Genomic DNA, 15434 nt, shown 5'->3' with positions numbered 1-15434 from the left:
CATCTCTCAGCTTCTTAGCCTAGTCATGGCCGGCTACCTTCATCAGCCAGCCACACCCCACAAAACGCTTCTTGCTTTCCAATGCATTGCCATGCCGAGGTCGATTATCAAACGTTGACGTGTCTTCACGCGTCTCTTCAAGAGAGCAGCACTATTCAAAAGCCGTCCGCGTGGTTAAAGCATGTACAGGAGCAAGCGCAACTTGTGGAATAATTCTGTACTTCTTGGGAACGCGCATTCCTCAATCCAACCGTTCACATTTTTGAACGACGCTATTGATTGCGTAATGGACATTATTTCACGGAGCTCGGATATAAAGTGTGAAATATTCTTTGAGACATAAAAAGAGCGCCGAATTTGAACTTCAATAGTTCCTTATGCATCCCATTTTTACGAACATGCAGTGATACTGGAAACATAACACAGTAGGTTACACAATTTAACCTAGCTCCGTAGCATTTTCTTTGTCTCTATGTAACAATATTCCATATATGAAATGTGGAAAATGTAAAATGTCGAACGTGGAAAAACTTTCTTAGCTTAACACAACGCAAGTTATACGCTATTTAGATCAGGCGATAAAGATTATAGAATTATGAATGGTATGAGTAAAGAAGTCCGCCTCTGTGGTGTAGTGGTTAGCGTGATTAGCTGCCACCCCCGGAGGCCCGGGTTCGATTCCCGGCTCTGCCACGAAATTTGAAAAGTCCCTCTTCCTTGCCTATTCCTTCCAATCTTCCCATCCCTCCACAAGGCCCCTGTTCAGCATAGTAGGTGAGGCCACCTGGGCGAGGTAGTGGTCATACTCCCCAGTTGTATCCCCCGACCAAGAGTCTGAAGCTCCAGGACACTGCCCTTGAGGCGGTAGAGGTGGGATCCCTCGCTAAGTCCGAGGGATAAACCGAACCTGGAGGGTAAACAGATGATGATGATGATGAGTAAAGAAGTGGAATTACAGATAAAGTTTATGCAGATATTATTATTCTACTTCTTCATCATCCTGCTTCAAGCAGGGTCAATGTTTCTGACAAGTATTTTCCACTTTATCCTATCCCACATATAATCTTCCCCTAATTAGATATTATTATTATTATTATTATTATTATTATTATTATTATTATTATTATTATTATTATTATTAGTTTATTATAATAAACACTTCAGTTGTTCCATGTACACTTTTTCTTTGAAGATTTTTTGTTTAGTTCTTGTTCATTTTCATTCATTATAATTGTAATTGTCACAATTGGCTGAAATCTCTATAACCCTTCTATGTGTAATTTCTGCTGAAAATTTCTGAGTCTTAAGGTAAGGTAAGGGTTATTCTGCCCGAAGGCAGGTCCGGACCTCCGCAGAGGTATTCCTGAGCTGGAGTTTATGTGCGGTAGGGTGGGCAGCTCCTTTCCGCTCCTCCATTCCCTTACCCCCCACCAACAGCACGTGGCAACCCATCCAACTCCTGACCACGCCCAATGTTGCTTAACTTCGGAGATCTCACGAGATCCGGTGTTTCAACACGGCTACGGCCGTTGGCTGAGTCTTAAGAAGGGTGTGTAATTTTATTTTTGCTACCTACACCTGGTATCTAGAGTACAATTGCTTTGAGATCTTGTTGAATATTTTGATACATTATCCTCCTGTCTTCTTTCCAAGATTTCTCATAATCAGTTGTTGTAAAATGCTGTTCCCCGGCAGTCTCAAGATGTGAAAGAAATATGACATTCTTTTCTTCTTCATTGTGCTGGTGATTGGGCCAGTCTCTCGATAGACAGTTTCATGCAACTGTCAAGTTAAAAGGTCCTATTCAGCACTTCTTATATCATTATGCATTCTTCATTATTTTTAGAGAGTACCTGTTTTGTCTCCAGTAGGAGACATCTCCAGTTCCTTGAAAAACTTAACTTACCATCACAAATATAACAATCACGTTAAAAACACTTAAAATCATTATTTGCAGATATAATTTTTTAAATGAATGAAGTCTTTAGCTTTGCAATTGTTGGAGTTAATAGTATCTATGAGCACGAATCTTATAATCTGTGTGAAACATGCACATTTAAAAATAAAATCAAGTATAATGGTGATTTAAATTGCAGGCATTGTCTATAATGCTGATATATTCCATTAAGGTTAACTTTAAATGTTGACATGAAACTCTTCTCAGATGACAATTTATGCTATTCGTACAGAATGTGTTGGAATTTGTCTATTGTTCCAGTGTATAGAGTCTAGAAATAAGAGAAAAAGTGGGGTATAAGTAACAATTTGATATTTCGTCAACATGGATATTGGAATAAAATAAAATAAATCAATCATAGACAGTTTTAATGCAGAAGATTCTCCAGACTCCTTCGACCAGGTATTTTCTATTTATGCAAATTTTGTTTTTGAAAATGGGACAAAGTCTCTCATAGTGCATTGGCACTGCCTGTGGCTCCAAGTAGCCTACGCAGTGGCCTCCGCGGTATGCACTAGCCTTGTGTCTTGGTGAGTGTGCTGTTTACCAACTGATGAGCCCAATTTAGCACACTGGGGCAAAACGCTGGCAACCAGGAATGAGTTAGCTGGAAAATTTATAATGTCCAATAACGGACCAACTATATAGGTATTCCAGGTTAATATCCACATGAGAAAAGCCACCACAAATGTGCCGTGCTGGTCCATTAATAACTGGTGTAATTGCCTAACTGTTGAATGCAGGCATACAAACATGCATGCATTGTGTAGTACAGGTGCTGGATGTCAGCTTGTGGGATGGAGTTCCATGCCTGTTGCATTTGGTCGGTCAATACAGGGACGTTAATGCTGGTTGTGGACGATGCTGGAGTTATCGTCCAATGATGTCCTATATGTGTTCGATAGGGGATAGATCGAGGGATTGAGCAGGCCAAGGTAACATGTCAACACTCTGTAGGGCACGTTGGGTTACAACAGCGACATGGGGGCATGCAATTATCCCGTTGGAAAACACCCCTGGGAATGCTGTTCATGAATGCCAGCACAACAGGTCGATTTGCGGGAAATTTGAATCAACGTCATCTTTCAGACGTATAAACATGCCTACCAATGTTCGTTAATCTAGCACAACCCCTTCTTGGTGTTTGTATATTTTTTTTTTCACTGGCGTATTATCAGCCACATTATGTGGTAACATTTTTACTATCGATGCACTTCTTGTGTAATGGATTAGGCAATGGATAAATTAATGACCTTCAATATGTTTTATGTAAATCACTATTAAAACCATTAATGTCATCTAAATAATGAATATAGTACCAACTGGTGCCTCTTAGACTTACAACTTGCACTGAATGAATCTGTGGAAACAGATCAAACAGTTTTGGTGTAAGAACAATATTATTAATGTTTTTCTTCCATGATTATTCACTAACTTTGTAAATATTTGCAATATGTTTTCAACTACTTAGTTCATTTCAGCCACTGCTAAAATGTCCAGAAAAATCCAGGATGGCATGCATAACGGTGAAAAAATAAAATAAAATTTGTTACTGAAAAGGTTAATAATATATTTGAGGTAGGTAAAAGTCATCATCCTCTTAAGTTGGTTATCAGCCATTACAATTATATTAACAACCATGAACGTAAAGTTGTTTAAACATATTAAATGAAGGCAGAATAGCAAAACAAACTATGGAATTACAAATGAGATGAAAGAGAGGCCAAGATAAACCGAATGGACTTGGTTAACAATAGCACTTTGGACATGACTGGAACATGATACTGGATGAAGAATGGTGGAGAAGTAGAGAAAAATGGAAGAGAACTTCATTCATTTCAACTTCGCTGCAACTGGATAAGGAGAAACTATGGTGAATTATCCAAAGTAAACTGAAATATTGCTGACTGATCTAGCCAAAAACCTCTAAAGCCTCACATGATGCACGATCTACTGTTAAAATATATCTGAAGCACTGAATAAAAAAAAAAAAAAAAAAGATTTTAAAAAAGCTGATGGCTCAGTGTATTTGTTATTCATCTATCCAAGCAAACCCATGTAGAGAAAAAGGTCTGTTTTAGGTTCAATAAGAAGAAAGAATATGCACCATGTGCATGTATAACAGCTGAAACACACTAGTAGCAAACGTATTGAAGCGCTTCACAGGTACATGCTATATTACCTGTTTTCTATGAATAAACAAAAAATAATCAGTAAACTATACATGGAGACACAAGTGACTAAATCTGAATTTTTGGTAACATTTTTAACTGCTTCACAAACATACAAGAAAAAAAGAGAAATTCACTAATGATCTTCTTGACATCAATTTTAGTTTACACCTACACAGTATAAAACAAAATTGAAATAACTAAATATTTCAGACAAGTTAGCATGCTGAAAGCAAATTCTACCTACCTTTCCTGATGAGAAGACTGGTGACTCTACGGAGAGCTTCTCTAGGAGAACGATGGAAGAATTTGGGTGAGAGGTTTGGAGGCAATGTCAGAGGTTTTCGTGTATCTCGTGTATCCCATGGCCCACCAGGTGTGGTGTGTCCAGGACTATGGCCAGGTGCTAATCGATCCAGGCGTTCGATGGAAGCTGGACGATTCTGTTGTCTATGTCGAGGGTACCAGCCTCTTCCAGGACCACCCGCCAGTCGCAGTAATTCTGCTCCCACTAGCGCCTGTCCTAATCCTCCAGAGCCGAGTCCCACCGTAGTACCATGTCCAGCCGAAGTTGCAGTACGACGGTACCCGCCAGTGGCAAGCCCACCTGGACGTGGAGCAGTTCGAGCCACACTAGGTACGTCTGGTGCTCGACGATGAGGAGTACGAGGAATATCACATCCTCTGGCAAAGATTGGAGTCTCGGGAAGCGAACAACTTGTTTGTAACGTTTCCTCCCTTGGTGACTGAGCTGATCGCTTCTGGAATGTTCTTCGGCGTAGAGGACCAGGAAGCTCAGAAGGTAGCGTCCTTCTTTCTGAAGGAATCTGGTAAAGAAATTTAAATATTTTTGAATTAAAAATCAAATGATACAGAGTGTCAAGGCCATACCCAGGATTTTTTTTGGAGGGGGTAGGATTTGGTGGGATGGGGGGGGTTCCACAAACAAAAGCTATAGTGACAAACATTTTTTACTTTCAAATAGATTTTACAAAAATAAAAGTTTGATTTTTAGAGCAGTACCATTTACAACTCAACGGATGAAGTAGAAAGGTAAATTCATAGCTGTCTGGCAGGCAGAACATGCTTTTACTCATCCGTGCAGTGCGACACAAAATATTTCACTCAAGTATTAAAATCATTTAGAGTTTTTTTTTTTTTTTTTTAATCTTCTAGCGGTTTGATAACATGAACATGTTTATTGAAATCAATTTTTATGGTGCATAGTGTATGAATGTATGTTAAGTCCTCAGCCCTAAGGCTGGTTGGATCCTCAACAGCTCTGTCATCAGCTGTTATAGATGGCATAGGCATCACTGAAAAGGCGTAATAGGGAAATGAGGAGTGAGGTAGTTTCCCGTTGCTTTCCTCACCAAGAAAGAGATTGCTATTACATATCAGTCTGCCAAGCCCACTGAAATGCATGCATCAACCGACCCTGTGAGCAACATTTTCTCACCATTCATAACAGGGACTGGCTGAATAAGGAATGGCATTATTAGCATTGCTCATACCTCAGTCACTTTCACATTGTCAAAGCCAAGGATAAGACTGAGACAGGTCAATGAAAGTAACAAAATTGCTCTAGCCTATACCAGAAGACATAGTGCACTGTAACACTAGGTCCCACCAGCTATGGCGTGCATACTGTATTAAGAACATAAAAAAACAAAGAATCTGTATATCTCACCAAAATTAAAATTTCCATTTATGTTTTCAGTAAATTTGGTAACTATATTCATACAGAAACATTTAAAGATGGCACAGGTTTCATTTTTATAATATCTCTAATTTATTGTAGGCTGTTTAAATTTGTCCATTTTTATTTCAGAGGTGGCCACTAGGTATGGCCTTGCCCAGTTTAGTAGTGTAGTAGCAGTAAGGGTACGTTTATGCTGCAGCTTCGCTGCTGGCACATTGCCAAGCCTCGCTGTGGATCTCCATTGACGCCTTTACCCTAGAGCCCGGCTTTTCTACGCTGCTGGCTGCTATCTTCGCCACATCGATGATCTCAAACATGTTTCTTTTCAGAGTCTGGCACATCGGCAGCTATCGTGTAACTTGGTCTGTGAGATTGGTCCTTTCAAGATCACCCACTCTCCCTCTCTTTGCACTCCTCGCAGATGTTCTGTGATCACTACCTATCTAAACCTAATCCGGTGTTAGCTGTGTTGTTTCGTTTCTGTTATGAGTGACGATTTTAAACAAATGCTGATGCCTGTCTTTAAATGAAATGCGATTAGGAACCAGTGGCAAATAACAGGTTCAAACTGGATAAACTATGGAATAATGAGATGACGAGCAGTCAGTAGACATCGTCATCCAGTTTATGAGGGATAGTGGCCTGCTTTATCGTGTTTTAAAGTGAAGTTTCTATTTATTTTTAATTCTTACTTTATTGTTAACTACACTTTCATTCTGTTGACTATGTTTTTATCTATCTGTGTATTTTTTTAAAATTAATTAATTAATTTATTAATCACAATGTGTACAATCAAGTTTTTCACCACTCTGTCATTTCTGTGAATAGAGACTGAATATGAATTAAATGTATTTTAAAGGGTTCAAAGGGTGAACTCTAAATTTCATTCCCTTCTTTTTTGTCACATACCACAAATTTGCCACTGAAGAATCAGAACCATCACTCTCAGAAGACGAGAACATTTTCCACTACAACGGAGAGCTGCCAGCAGCGTGAGTGTGGGCATGCTGCAGGGTAAAAGTTTCATGGCGAGCAGCCTGGCTATAAATGAGATAGAATAAAATTCTAAAATATAATTTACAAGTGTTGATTAGGTGAAAGTGTCCAAAGTAAAGTTAAAGCTATAGCCTGCAGTCAGCAGTGAGGTGCTAGGGTTAACATCCATGTGCCAGCAGCAAAGCTGCAGCATAAATGTACCCTAAGAATATTTAATATTATATCTAAAACTTGAAAAATATTATCTGTCTTGAACTTAAGAAGCAATTATCGAGTCTAAATTATTTCAAGTGATGGGAAAAGGTACCTTCTCATGAAACATTATGAACCTTTGCATCTTGAAAATGGTGCTACAAATAATAAAATTTCCTTTCAGACTTCCTTATATTTAAAAATTAATGACATCATAAGGGATCATGAGACAGATTCAATGTAAATCCTTATGAAAGGTCTTGAATTCTGCAAAACTAAAATATAATTTGAAATCTTTCAGTTGAAAAGTAAAATAAGACATCTAATAAATAAACAACTAAGAGATATTCCTGGTTGTAAACATGTGTGAAGGCAAAAGGAATTGCTGAGATGAAGCATGGTAGAATAAGATATAAGATAGCAAAACAGACAGGACATTTTTTATTTTATTGTATAGCTTTTAGTGCCGGGAGTGTCCAAGGATATGTATGGCTCGCCTGGTGCAGGTCTTTCTATTTGACACCCATGGGCGATCTGTACTTCTGGATGTGGGATAGCAAGATAGGAAGAGGGTGAAATCCAATATCAGCACATAGCCTACTCCTACTGAATAACATCAAGGGTTTCTGCTCACGGTTTAACATCCCTATGCGACAGATGAATCACCATCAACAGCGTCATATGCCCTCACTCCATATGAACACTGTAGAGGGGTTTGGAATTGAACCCATGCTCTTGGCATGCAATCTAGTGATTAGGAATTGTATACTACCACCTCTCCTACCCTGTTGGCCAACATTCTAACAGTGAACATTTTTTCCACCAAAGGGACTCAAACCGACTAACCACAGTGTCAGACCATATAAACTAGATGCCTTAACGATCGTGGCCACCAGGCAGACTATACAGGACAAATATTATTTGAAGTAAATCAGATAAGACAGTGCCCGAAAGAAACTGTCCTCTTACTTCACACAAGTGACATAAAATGATTCTTGTCATTAGTTAGGCTAGAAATAATTTAACATAAAACTAACATATTTAAATAGAATCACTTTTATTTTCATTATAACAAAATTCACATAAATATGTAATTAAATTTTTATTTATTAAACTAGTAATCTAATATATCCTGAATATCCATAAAATAAAAAGTCATGTATTAAAGAAGAAAAACTTCATCCAGCTCTTTACCACATGGTAGTGTCCCGAGAATGGATGTGACATTACCACGCATTAGAGCAAGCGATTCCAAATGAGGTGCTCCCAAGGCCCCGGCAGCAGGCCCGGTGCTGTGCTATAGCACCGTTGAGGTGGTGGTGGAAGGAGGGGAAGTGGCAGAGGCAGAACCACAGGTCGTCAAGTCAGCGCGCAGCTTATGAAAACAATGTTATTTATGACAGTTCTGTGAGCATATAAACACACAATTTATTCTGTACATACTTTGCGTTTGCCTTAATGTACATTTAGCATTTAAGTCAATTGCTGACATCGTTTAGCAGGAACTAATTTACCAATAATGGGTACAATCGATTTGGCAGTAGAAATTCTAAGTACAGCTTTTCAGTTCGCATCAGACAGAGAAGTTCTAGTTCACCATTTATTTAAATTCAGAACTGAAAACATCTGTTCGCATGCATACGTTGGACCGAATATTGACGTAAATTTTAAGGCAACCGCTTGAAGTTTTGGAAATTCTTGCGGTTGAACACCTTTGTAAAAGGATATTAAACCACTGCTGTAGTGGTAGTACCTGTCCTTTAGGATTGCGTCGCACTCTAGCTTTATCAGCTCTGTTTGAAAATATGATGCTGATTTTTCAAGACGTGCTGAAAATGGGGACATAAATATTTCAAGTTGAGGTACCATACCATTCATTTCTTTGAATCGGGCATTGAGTTCAGAGTGCAAAGTCTGTAATGACGTCTGATAGTCTCCAAGATTTTCATAAGTAGACAAACGTAAGTTCCTGTACATGACAAGAGATGGTTTGTTTTGACAAGCTTATCGAATCAAAGTGAGCCACAGCGTGTGGACCCAGTACTTCCAAGCACTCTATTAAACATTATTTTACAAATTCACCACCAGTGAAGGGTCGCCCACTTTTTGCAATTTTCAGAGCAACAATAGCCCATAACGTGCTCGAAGTGCTCCTTCTAAAGTGTTGGGTTCAAGTATCTGTGGGACAGGGAGATAAAAATAATTAAAATAATTATCTTTGTGTTTTTTTGCAATAGGTCTTATGGCGACGATGGGATATGAAAAGGCCAGGAATGGGAAGGGAGCGACCGTGGCCTTAATTAAGGAACAGTCCCAGCATTTTCCTGGTTTGAAAATGGGAACCAAGGAAAACCATTTTTAGCGATGCCGACAGTGGGGTTCGAATCCACTGTCTCCCGGATGCAAGCTCACAGCTGAGCGTCCCTAACCGCGCCGCCAATTCGCCCGGTGTTTTTTCTTAGCTGCACATCTAAGTCTAATTCTAAACAGTTCTTAATAATACAAAAACGAAAACAAATCTCCTAAATTGCATGTAAAACAATTCCTAATGAGTAAGTTATTACGTATCTCTGAGCAATCCGTTGGTCAACCTCTTTGATAAAATTGAGGCCATCATTACCCCAGGTACCACTCGATTAAATGGCTACTGGCACGAAGAAGAACTGCTGTATTTTCTTCTTTTAGCATTTTCCCTATTCATGGCTGCACCTCCAGCACCCAATGATGAAAGGGGAAGATTGGACTTGGCGAATGTGTTGGCATAGGTAAAATTCCACAGGAGAGATCTACTCCTTTTTCATGGCACAAGTGTCATTCTGTCTGGCCTTTTACTGTCTGAACGGCAGCAGCCAGTGGGCTTTCGTGGTATCTGCCTTTACTTTTCAAACAGGAAAGGCCATGGAGGCCACATCAATCAACGTGGGTACCACAAGCAGAGCGTTGGTGAGTCTCACAAATGGCTGCTCCCAAACGTAAAGCCACAGTGATACGGAAACTCTTATTGGAAAGATGAAGACCAAGAGAATGTGAAGGTAATGCTTGGAGCCATGCACCAGATTTAAGCAAAGAAGCAGCAAGGAGATGGGTTTTGTCAGTACATAATAAACTGTAAATCATAAGGTTTCATGAGTAGCATCTCCTGTATACTCTTTCAGTCCAAAAATACTTAAATAGTTTCAACAGAGCTAGTCCAGTTTTACCAGGTACATCCCAACACCACAATGTAAATTACCATGGAGACTTCAGAATAAATTATTAATGGACTGAATTGTATAGAAAACAGCTCATACTTACTGGTACTAAAATAAATGACTAAAGTTGACTTCTTTGCAACCACAACAACCTCCTTCTTTCATGACAGGAAAATAAGTTTTTCTTAAACCACTGAATGATATGAATTTATAAAATAAGGAGGATAGTTAAGTATTATAAAAAAGTTCCTCCTGGACAGCAAACAGAAGATTAAATTGTAGGTCATCTGTGGGATTTTCTAGACATGTGGTAACCCTAGGTGAATTTGTGTCATGGTACCATCCACCGTACCATTACCAGGTGACTGCAGTACCAGAAAATCTCCATTCAGTGGGTTCCTCGTAACGTTGATGATGATCAAAGGAGCTATTGCATAGCCACTGCCCTACAACAACTGCAGTGGTATCAACTAAAAATATAAAGTGACTAGTTTTTTGTCAGAATAACGCAGCTGGCATTAAAAAAACCCAAAAAAACAACTGCTTCTATCTTAACCAGTTGTTTTTATTATGTACCATGACAGGTAATGCCTCCCACAAGGCCAACCCCTCGTCCACGTCGTGGGAGGTTGGCAACGGCATGAAGTAGGGGATTGCCTGTAGGGGTGATGTACAGTAGGGACTGTGTGTGCCCCATGACCGCTACGGTAGCTGTGAAGGCCCTACAGGAACCCTGAAAAGTGACAGCTAACGGGGCTCTGGTGAAGACCTCAACGGCAGCAGGGGTCCTTTGGTACGGCAAAGCTGGCAGATGAGGCAACCCTTCTTCTTGGGGAAAAATAAAGAAGAAACCACTGCCTGGTGGTAAAGAGGAATCTTTAAAGGCTAAGGGAGATAACCCCTACAGAAAAATCCTGCGGTCTAGCGCAGACAGGAGGCAGCCCCTCCACTGGACTTAGGGTGCTGTGGGCTAATAACTCGCACACCTGAATTAAACTTATTACAGAAACCAGACGAAATTTATACCGGCCGGATTTTATGGAGACGACTTTTGCAATGAAATACAGAACACGAATAGGATTCTGGAATGTTAAAACTATGTATGAAACTGGAAGACTGAGAGAAGTAGTGGCAGAAATGAAAAGGTATAAAATGGAGATACTTGGGTTGAGTGAAACAAGATGGACAGGCTATGGAGAGGTGAGGACAGAAGAGGTGGGGGGGGTCTTCATTCACTCTGGAAGAGAAGAAAATGATTAGCATTCAAGTGGAGTGGGAGTCTTACTCACAAAGAAAGCAAAAAATAGCATAATGGAATGGACTCCTGTATCACACAGGATAATTACCGTATGAATAAGAACCAAAGTTAGACCTGTGACCATAGTACAGTGCTATGCGCCAACAGAGGTAGCAGAAGAGGAAGAGAAGGAGGAGTTTTTATGATAGGCTGACATCAACACTTGCAGGGATAAAGAAGAAGGACATTGTGGTGTTGATGGGAGATCTAAATGCAAAAATCGGTAATGAAAATGAAGGAAGAGAAATCATCATGGGTAGACACGGAATAGGAGAAGAAAATAATAATGGCCAGAGATTCATAGACCTATGTAGTAATTTTGGATTGGTTATAGGTGGATCATCGTTTCCACATAAGAACTGCCACAAGATCTCATGGGTCACTTGGCGATAAGTAAAAGATGGAGACATTCACTCTTAGATGTGAGGAATAAACGTGGAGCAGATGTAGGCAGCGACCATCACCTTATGATTGCTGATGTTAGATTGAAGGTGGCAGCACCAGTAAAACAGGCAGCAGTACAAATGAAACGTTTCAACTCCGGGAAATTTGGGGAACTTGGAGTGCAAAATGAATTTAAGGTACATTTGAAGAACAAGTTTGAAGCCCTTGCCGAACAACCAGATGAAGATGTAAATACCAAATGGAACACAGTCAAGGAACTCTTTCATGACACATGTGAAGAGAGAGTGGGGTACAGAGAACCAGGGAGGAAAAAAATGGATATCGGATGACACTTGGGAATCAATTCAAAAGCGAAGAGAGTGCAAGGCACTTGTCAACTCCAGTAGAACAAGAAACCAGAAAACAGTAGCGATGGAAAAATACAGGGAGGCCAACAAGGAGGTTAAGAAGAAAGTGAGGAGAGATAAACAAGTGTTTACAGACCAACTGGCAACACAAGCAGAAGAAGCAGCAAGAGTCGGCAACAGCGAAGAAGTACATGCCATTATGAGAAAGCTTTCGAGGAGGAACTTTTCAGGGCAGAAACCAGTCAGAGATGCAAACGGAGTAGCCTTGACATCTGAGACACAACAATTGGAAAGATGGAGACATCACTTCATGGAAGTACTCAATAATCTTGGTGAGGAATTGAGAACTGAAGTTGAAACCATTTTGGAGGATCCAGACATCTCGGTAGAACCACCAACATGACAAGAGATTGCACAAGCAGTGAAACAAATGAAGAGTGGCAAAGCACCCGGTGTAGATAATATTATTCCAGAAGCCCTAAAGGTAGATCCAGATTTAACAACGGAAATCATGGAGCCACTTCTAACACTAATATGGAACGAAGAACACCTCCCTGAGGAGTGGAAGAAGGGTGTTCTCATCAAACTGAAGAAGGGTGACCTCTCAGATTGCAATAACTGGAGGGGAATAACGTTTCTCTCATATGGGGGAAAAGTGATGTCAAGAGTCATACTGAACAGAATAAGCATGGTCGTTGACAGGAGACTACGTCAAGAACAGGCAGGTTTCAGAGAAGGTCGGTCTACTGTGGATCAGATTAACACACTTAACGCTAATCATTGAACAATTTGCTGAGTATCAGACATCTCTGTATATACTTTTCATTGATTTTGAAAAGGCCTTTGACTCTATTAATCAGAGGAAAATGTGGAAGGCTATGGAAAAGTTTGGAATTCCACAAAAGATAGTCCGTCTTACACAGGCAATGTATGATGGATATACTTGTCAAGTAGAACATAAAGGGAAGCTGTCTGAACCTTTTGCTGTAAAATCTGGACTAAGACAAGGATGTCTACTGTCGCCAATCTTGTTTATCATGACACTGGATTGTATGCTGAGAGAGGCAACGAATAGAAAGCGTGGCATTCAGTGGGGATTAAATAACCGATTGGAAGAACTAGATTATGCGCATGATCTCTGTCTTCTTGCAGAATGTTTTCGGGACATGGAAATCAAACTGAATGACTTAAAAATAGAAGCTAAAGAAGTAGGCTTAAAGATTAATAACAAAAAGACTAAAGAAATGCGCATAAACCATCGTAACAATTGCAACTTGACTCTAGATGGAATGGATATAGAAAGGGTAGAGGAATTTTGCTACTTAGGAAGCATGGTAAGCCAGGATGGAGGTGCTTTTAGAGATGTGGTGAGTCGTATAAATAAAGCCAAAGGAGCTTTTGCACAGTTACGACCAATATGGAGATCCCCTCACATTCGTATAAAAACAAAGCTAAGGATATTCAACTCAAATGTTAAATCTGTGTTACTGTATGGAAGTGAGACCTAGAAAGTGACCAAAGACATTACCACAAGGTTACAGACTTTTAAAAATCGGTGTTTGAGGTATAATATGAGAATATGGTGGCCAAAAACTATCTCAAACAAAGACCTTTGGGAGGCCACAAGTCAAAGTCCCATACAGGAACAGATAATGAGAAGAAAATGGAGATGGATTGGGCACACCCTAAGAAGACCACAAGAGAGTATCACGAGGCAGGCAATGAGTTGGAATCCACAAGGCAGTCACAGGCAAGGCAGACCGAGGATTACCTGGAAGAGAACCATAGATAAGGAGATTGTTGGAGTTAACAAGACATGGAGGGAGGTGAAAGCATTGGCGGCAGATAGAACAAGCTGGAGAAATTTCGTCGAGGCCCTATGTTCCACATGGAATTAAAGGAAATAATTCAATGACAGGTAATGAGATGTAATACCAACATTATTAGCCCAAAAACAAAGCGGCAGAGCTGTCAGTTGAAACATGTCGACTCCTCACCACCAAAGAAGTCCAATAAAGGTCGAAATTCTTTGCAAATATTTAAGAAAAGACTCGGTGTCTTGAAGACACTACCTGTTCTACCGTTCATTTTTTTCCAGGGACTGAGATACCAAGAGGGTCCAGCTGAGGGACTCAGCTCTGCACATATACGTCTTCTCTAGAAAGATCCTCCACTAGATTAATTAATGCAGATAAGGAATCTGCCACCTGAGCGACTACCCTAACTGCAGATCAGTAGTAATTGATTGATTGATTGATTGATTGATTGATTGATTGATTGATTGATTGATTGAACAAAACAATATACATCAGTGCAGGTAAGGTATTTTTGAGAATGTCAATCAATCAAGGTAAGCCACTTCTATCAGAATTCCTGGAGTAAGGAGTAACAGTGAATGCTAAACTCTATGTTAAAATGCTCAGCAAGTTACGGAAGGGCAAAACACTCTTGGAAGATGTCCATACCACATTGGAGCAATTAAAGAGGGAAGAGCTCGCTCATCTTCTCCATAGTCCTGATTATGTCCCCATGTCATTTTCCCATACTCAGGGTATTGAAACATTACCTCAGAGACCGATGATTGACACTGAAGGATGATATGGAGGTCGCAGTCCTCTTGTGTAGTTGTGATATATGTCCCCTTGTGATTTTCTCATACTCAAGGAAACTGAAACATTCCCTCAGAGGCAAACAATTAACATTGGAGGATGACATGAAGGCTGCAATTCAGGAATGGTTCCAGGAACAATCCAGGAGCATCTTCTATAGGGGGATTCTTCGCTCTGTTTTGCAGAAAGATCACAATATGAAGATAAAGTTGAAATTCAAGAGGGCAAATTAGGGCAAATTTTGTTTACAGGAAGAGGAGTTAGGAATTGGAATAATTTACTAAGGGAGATGTTCAATAAATTTCCAAATTCTTTGTAACTGAAAACGCCACCGAAATGGCACCTTTTTGGTGAAGTTGAGTTTTTAATGGAACATTGATGTATGGCATAGCTTACACATGGAAAAGTCACTGGAAGGTCAAATATCCATCTCTGAGTGGCAGTAAAAGTCAGATATCTGAAGCACTTCAGTGGAATAATGCTGTATAGGAAACAAGATGGCGGTCGCTGGAAGTATACATGTTTTGCCAAGCACTATATAACGACTTAATAGGTTAAGGAAATGAA

At 39.9% G+C, this 15434-nt stretch overlaps 1 protein-coding gene across 2 annotated transcripts in view; it reads right to left on the bottom strand.

Moving 5' to 3' along the window:
- LOC136877573 (uncharacterized) overlaps positions 1-15434 on the bottom strand; it is a 1365998-nt gene that overhangs the window by 408967 nt on the left and 941597 nt on the right. For both annotated transcript variants that reach the window (XM_067151725.2, XM_067151726.2), the window contains one exon: positions 4376-4955. In XM_067151725.2, coding sequence (XP_067007826.2) covers positions 4376-4955 — 580 coding nt within the window. The remainder of the gene's footprint in view (positions 1-4375; positions 4956-15434) is intronic.

The sequence above is a fragment of the Anabrus simplex genome, chromosome 7, assembly GCF_040414725.1.
Source record: "Anabrus simplex isolate iqAnaSimp1 chromosome 7, ASM4041472v1, whole genome shotgun sequence".
NCBI lineage: Eukaryota > Metazoa > Arthropoda > Insecta > Orthoptera > Tettigoniidae > Anabrus > Anabrus simplex.
The sequence above is the reverse complement of the archived record's forward strand: the minus strand, read 5'-3'. Positions and strand labels throughout refer to the sequence as shown.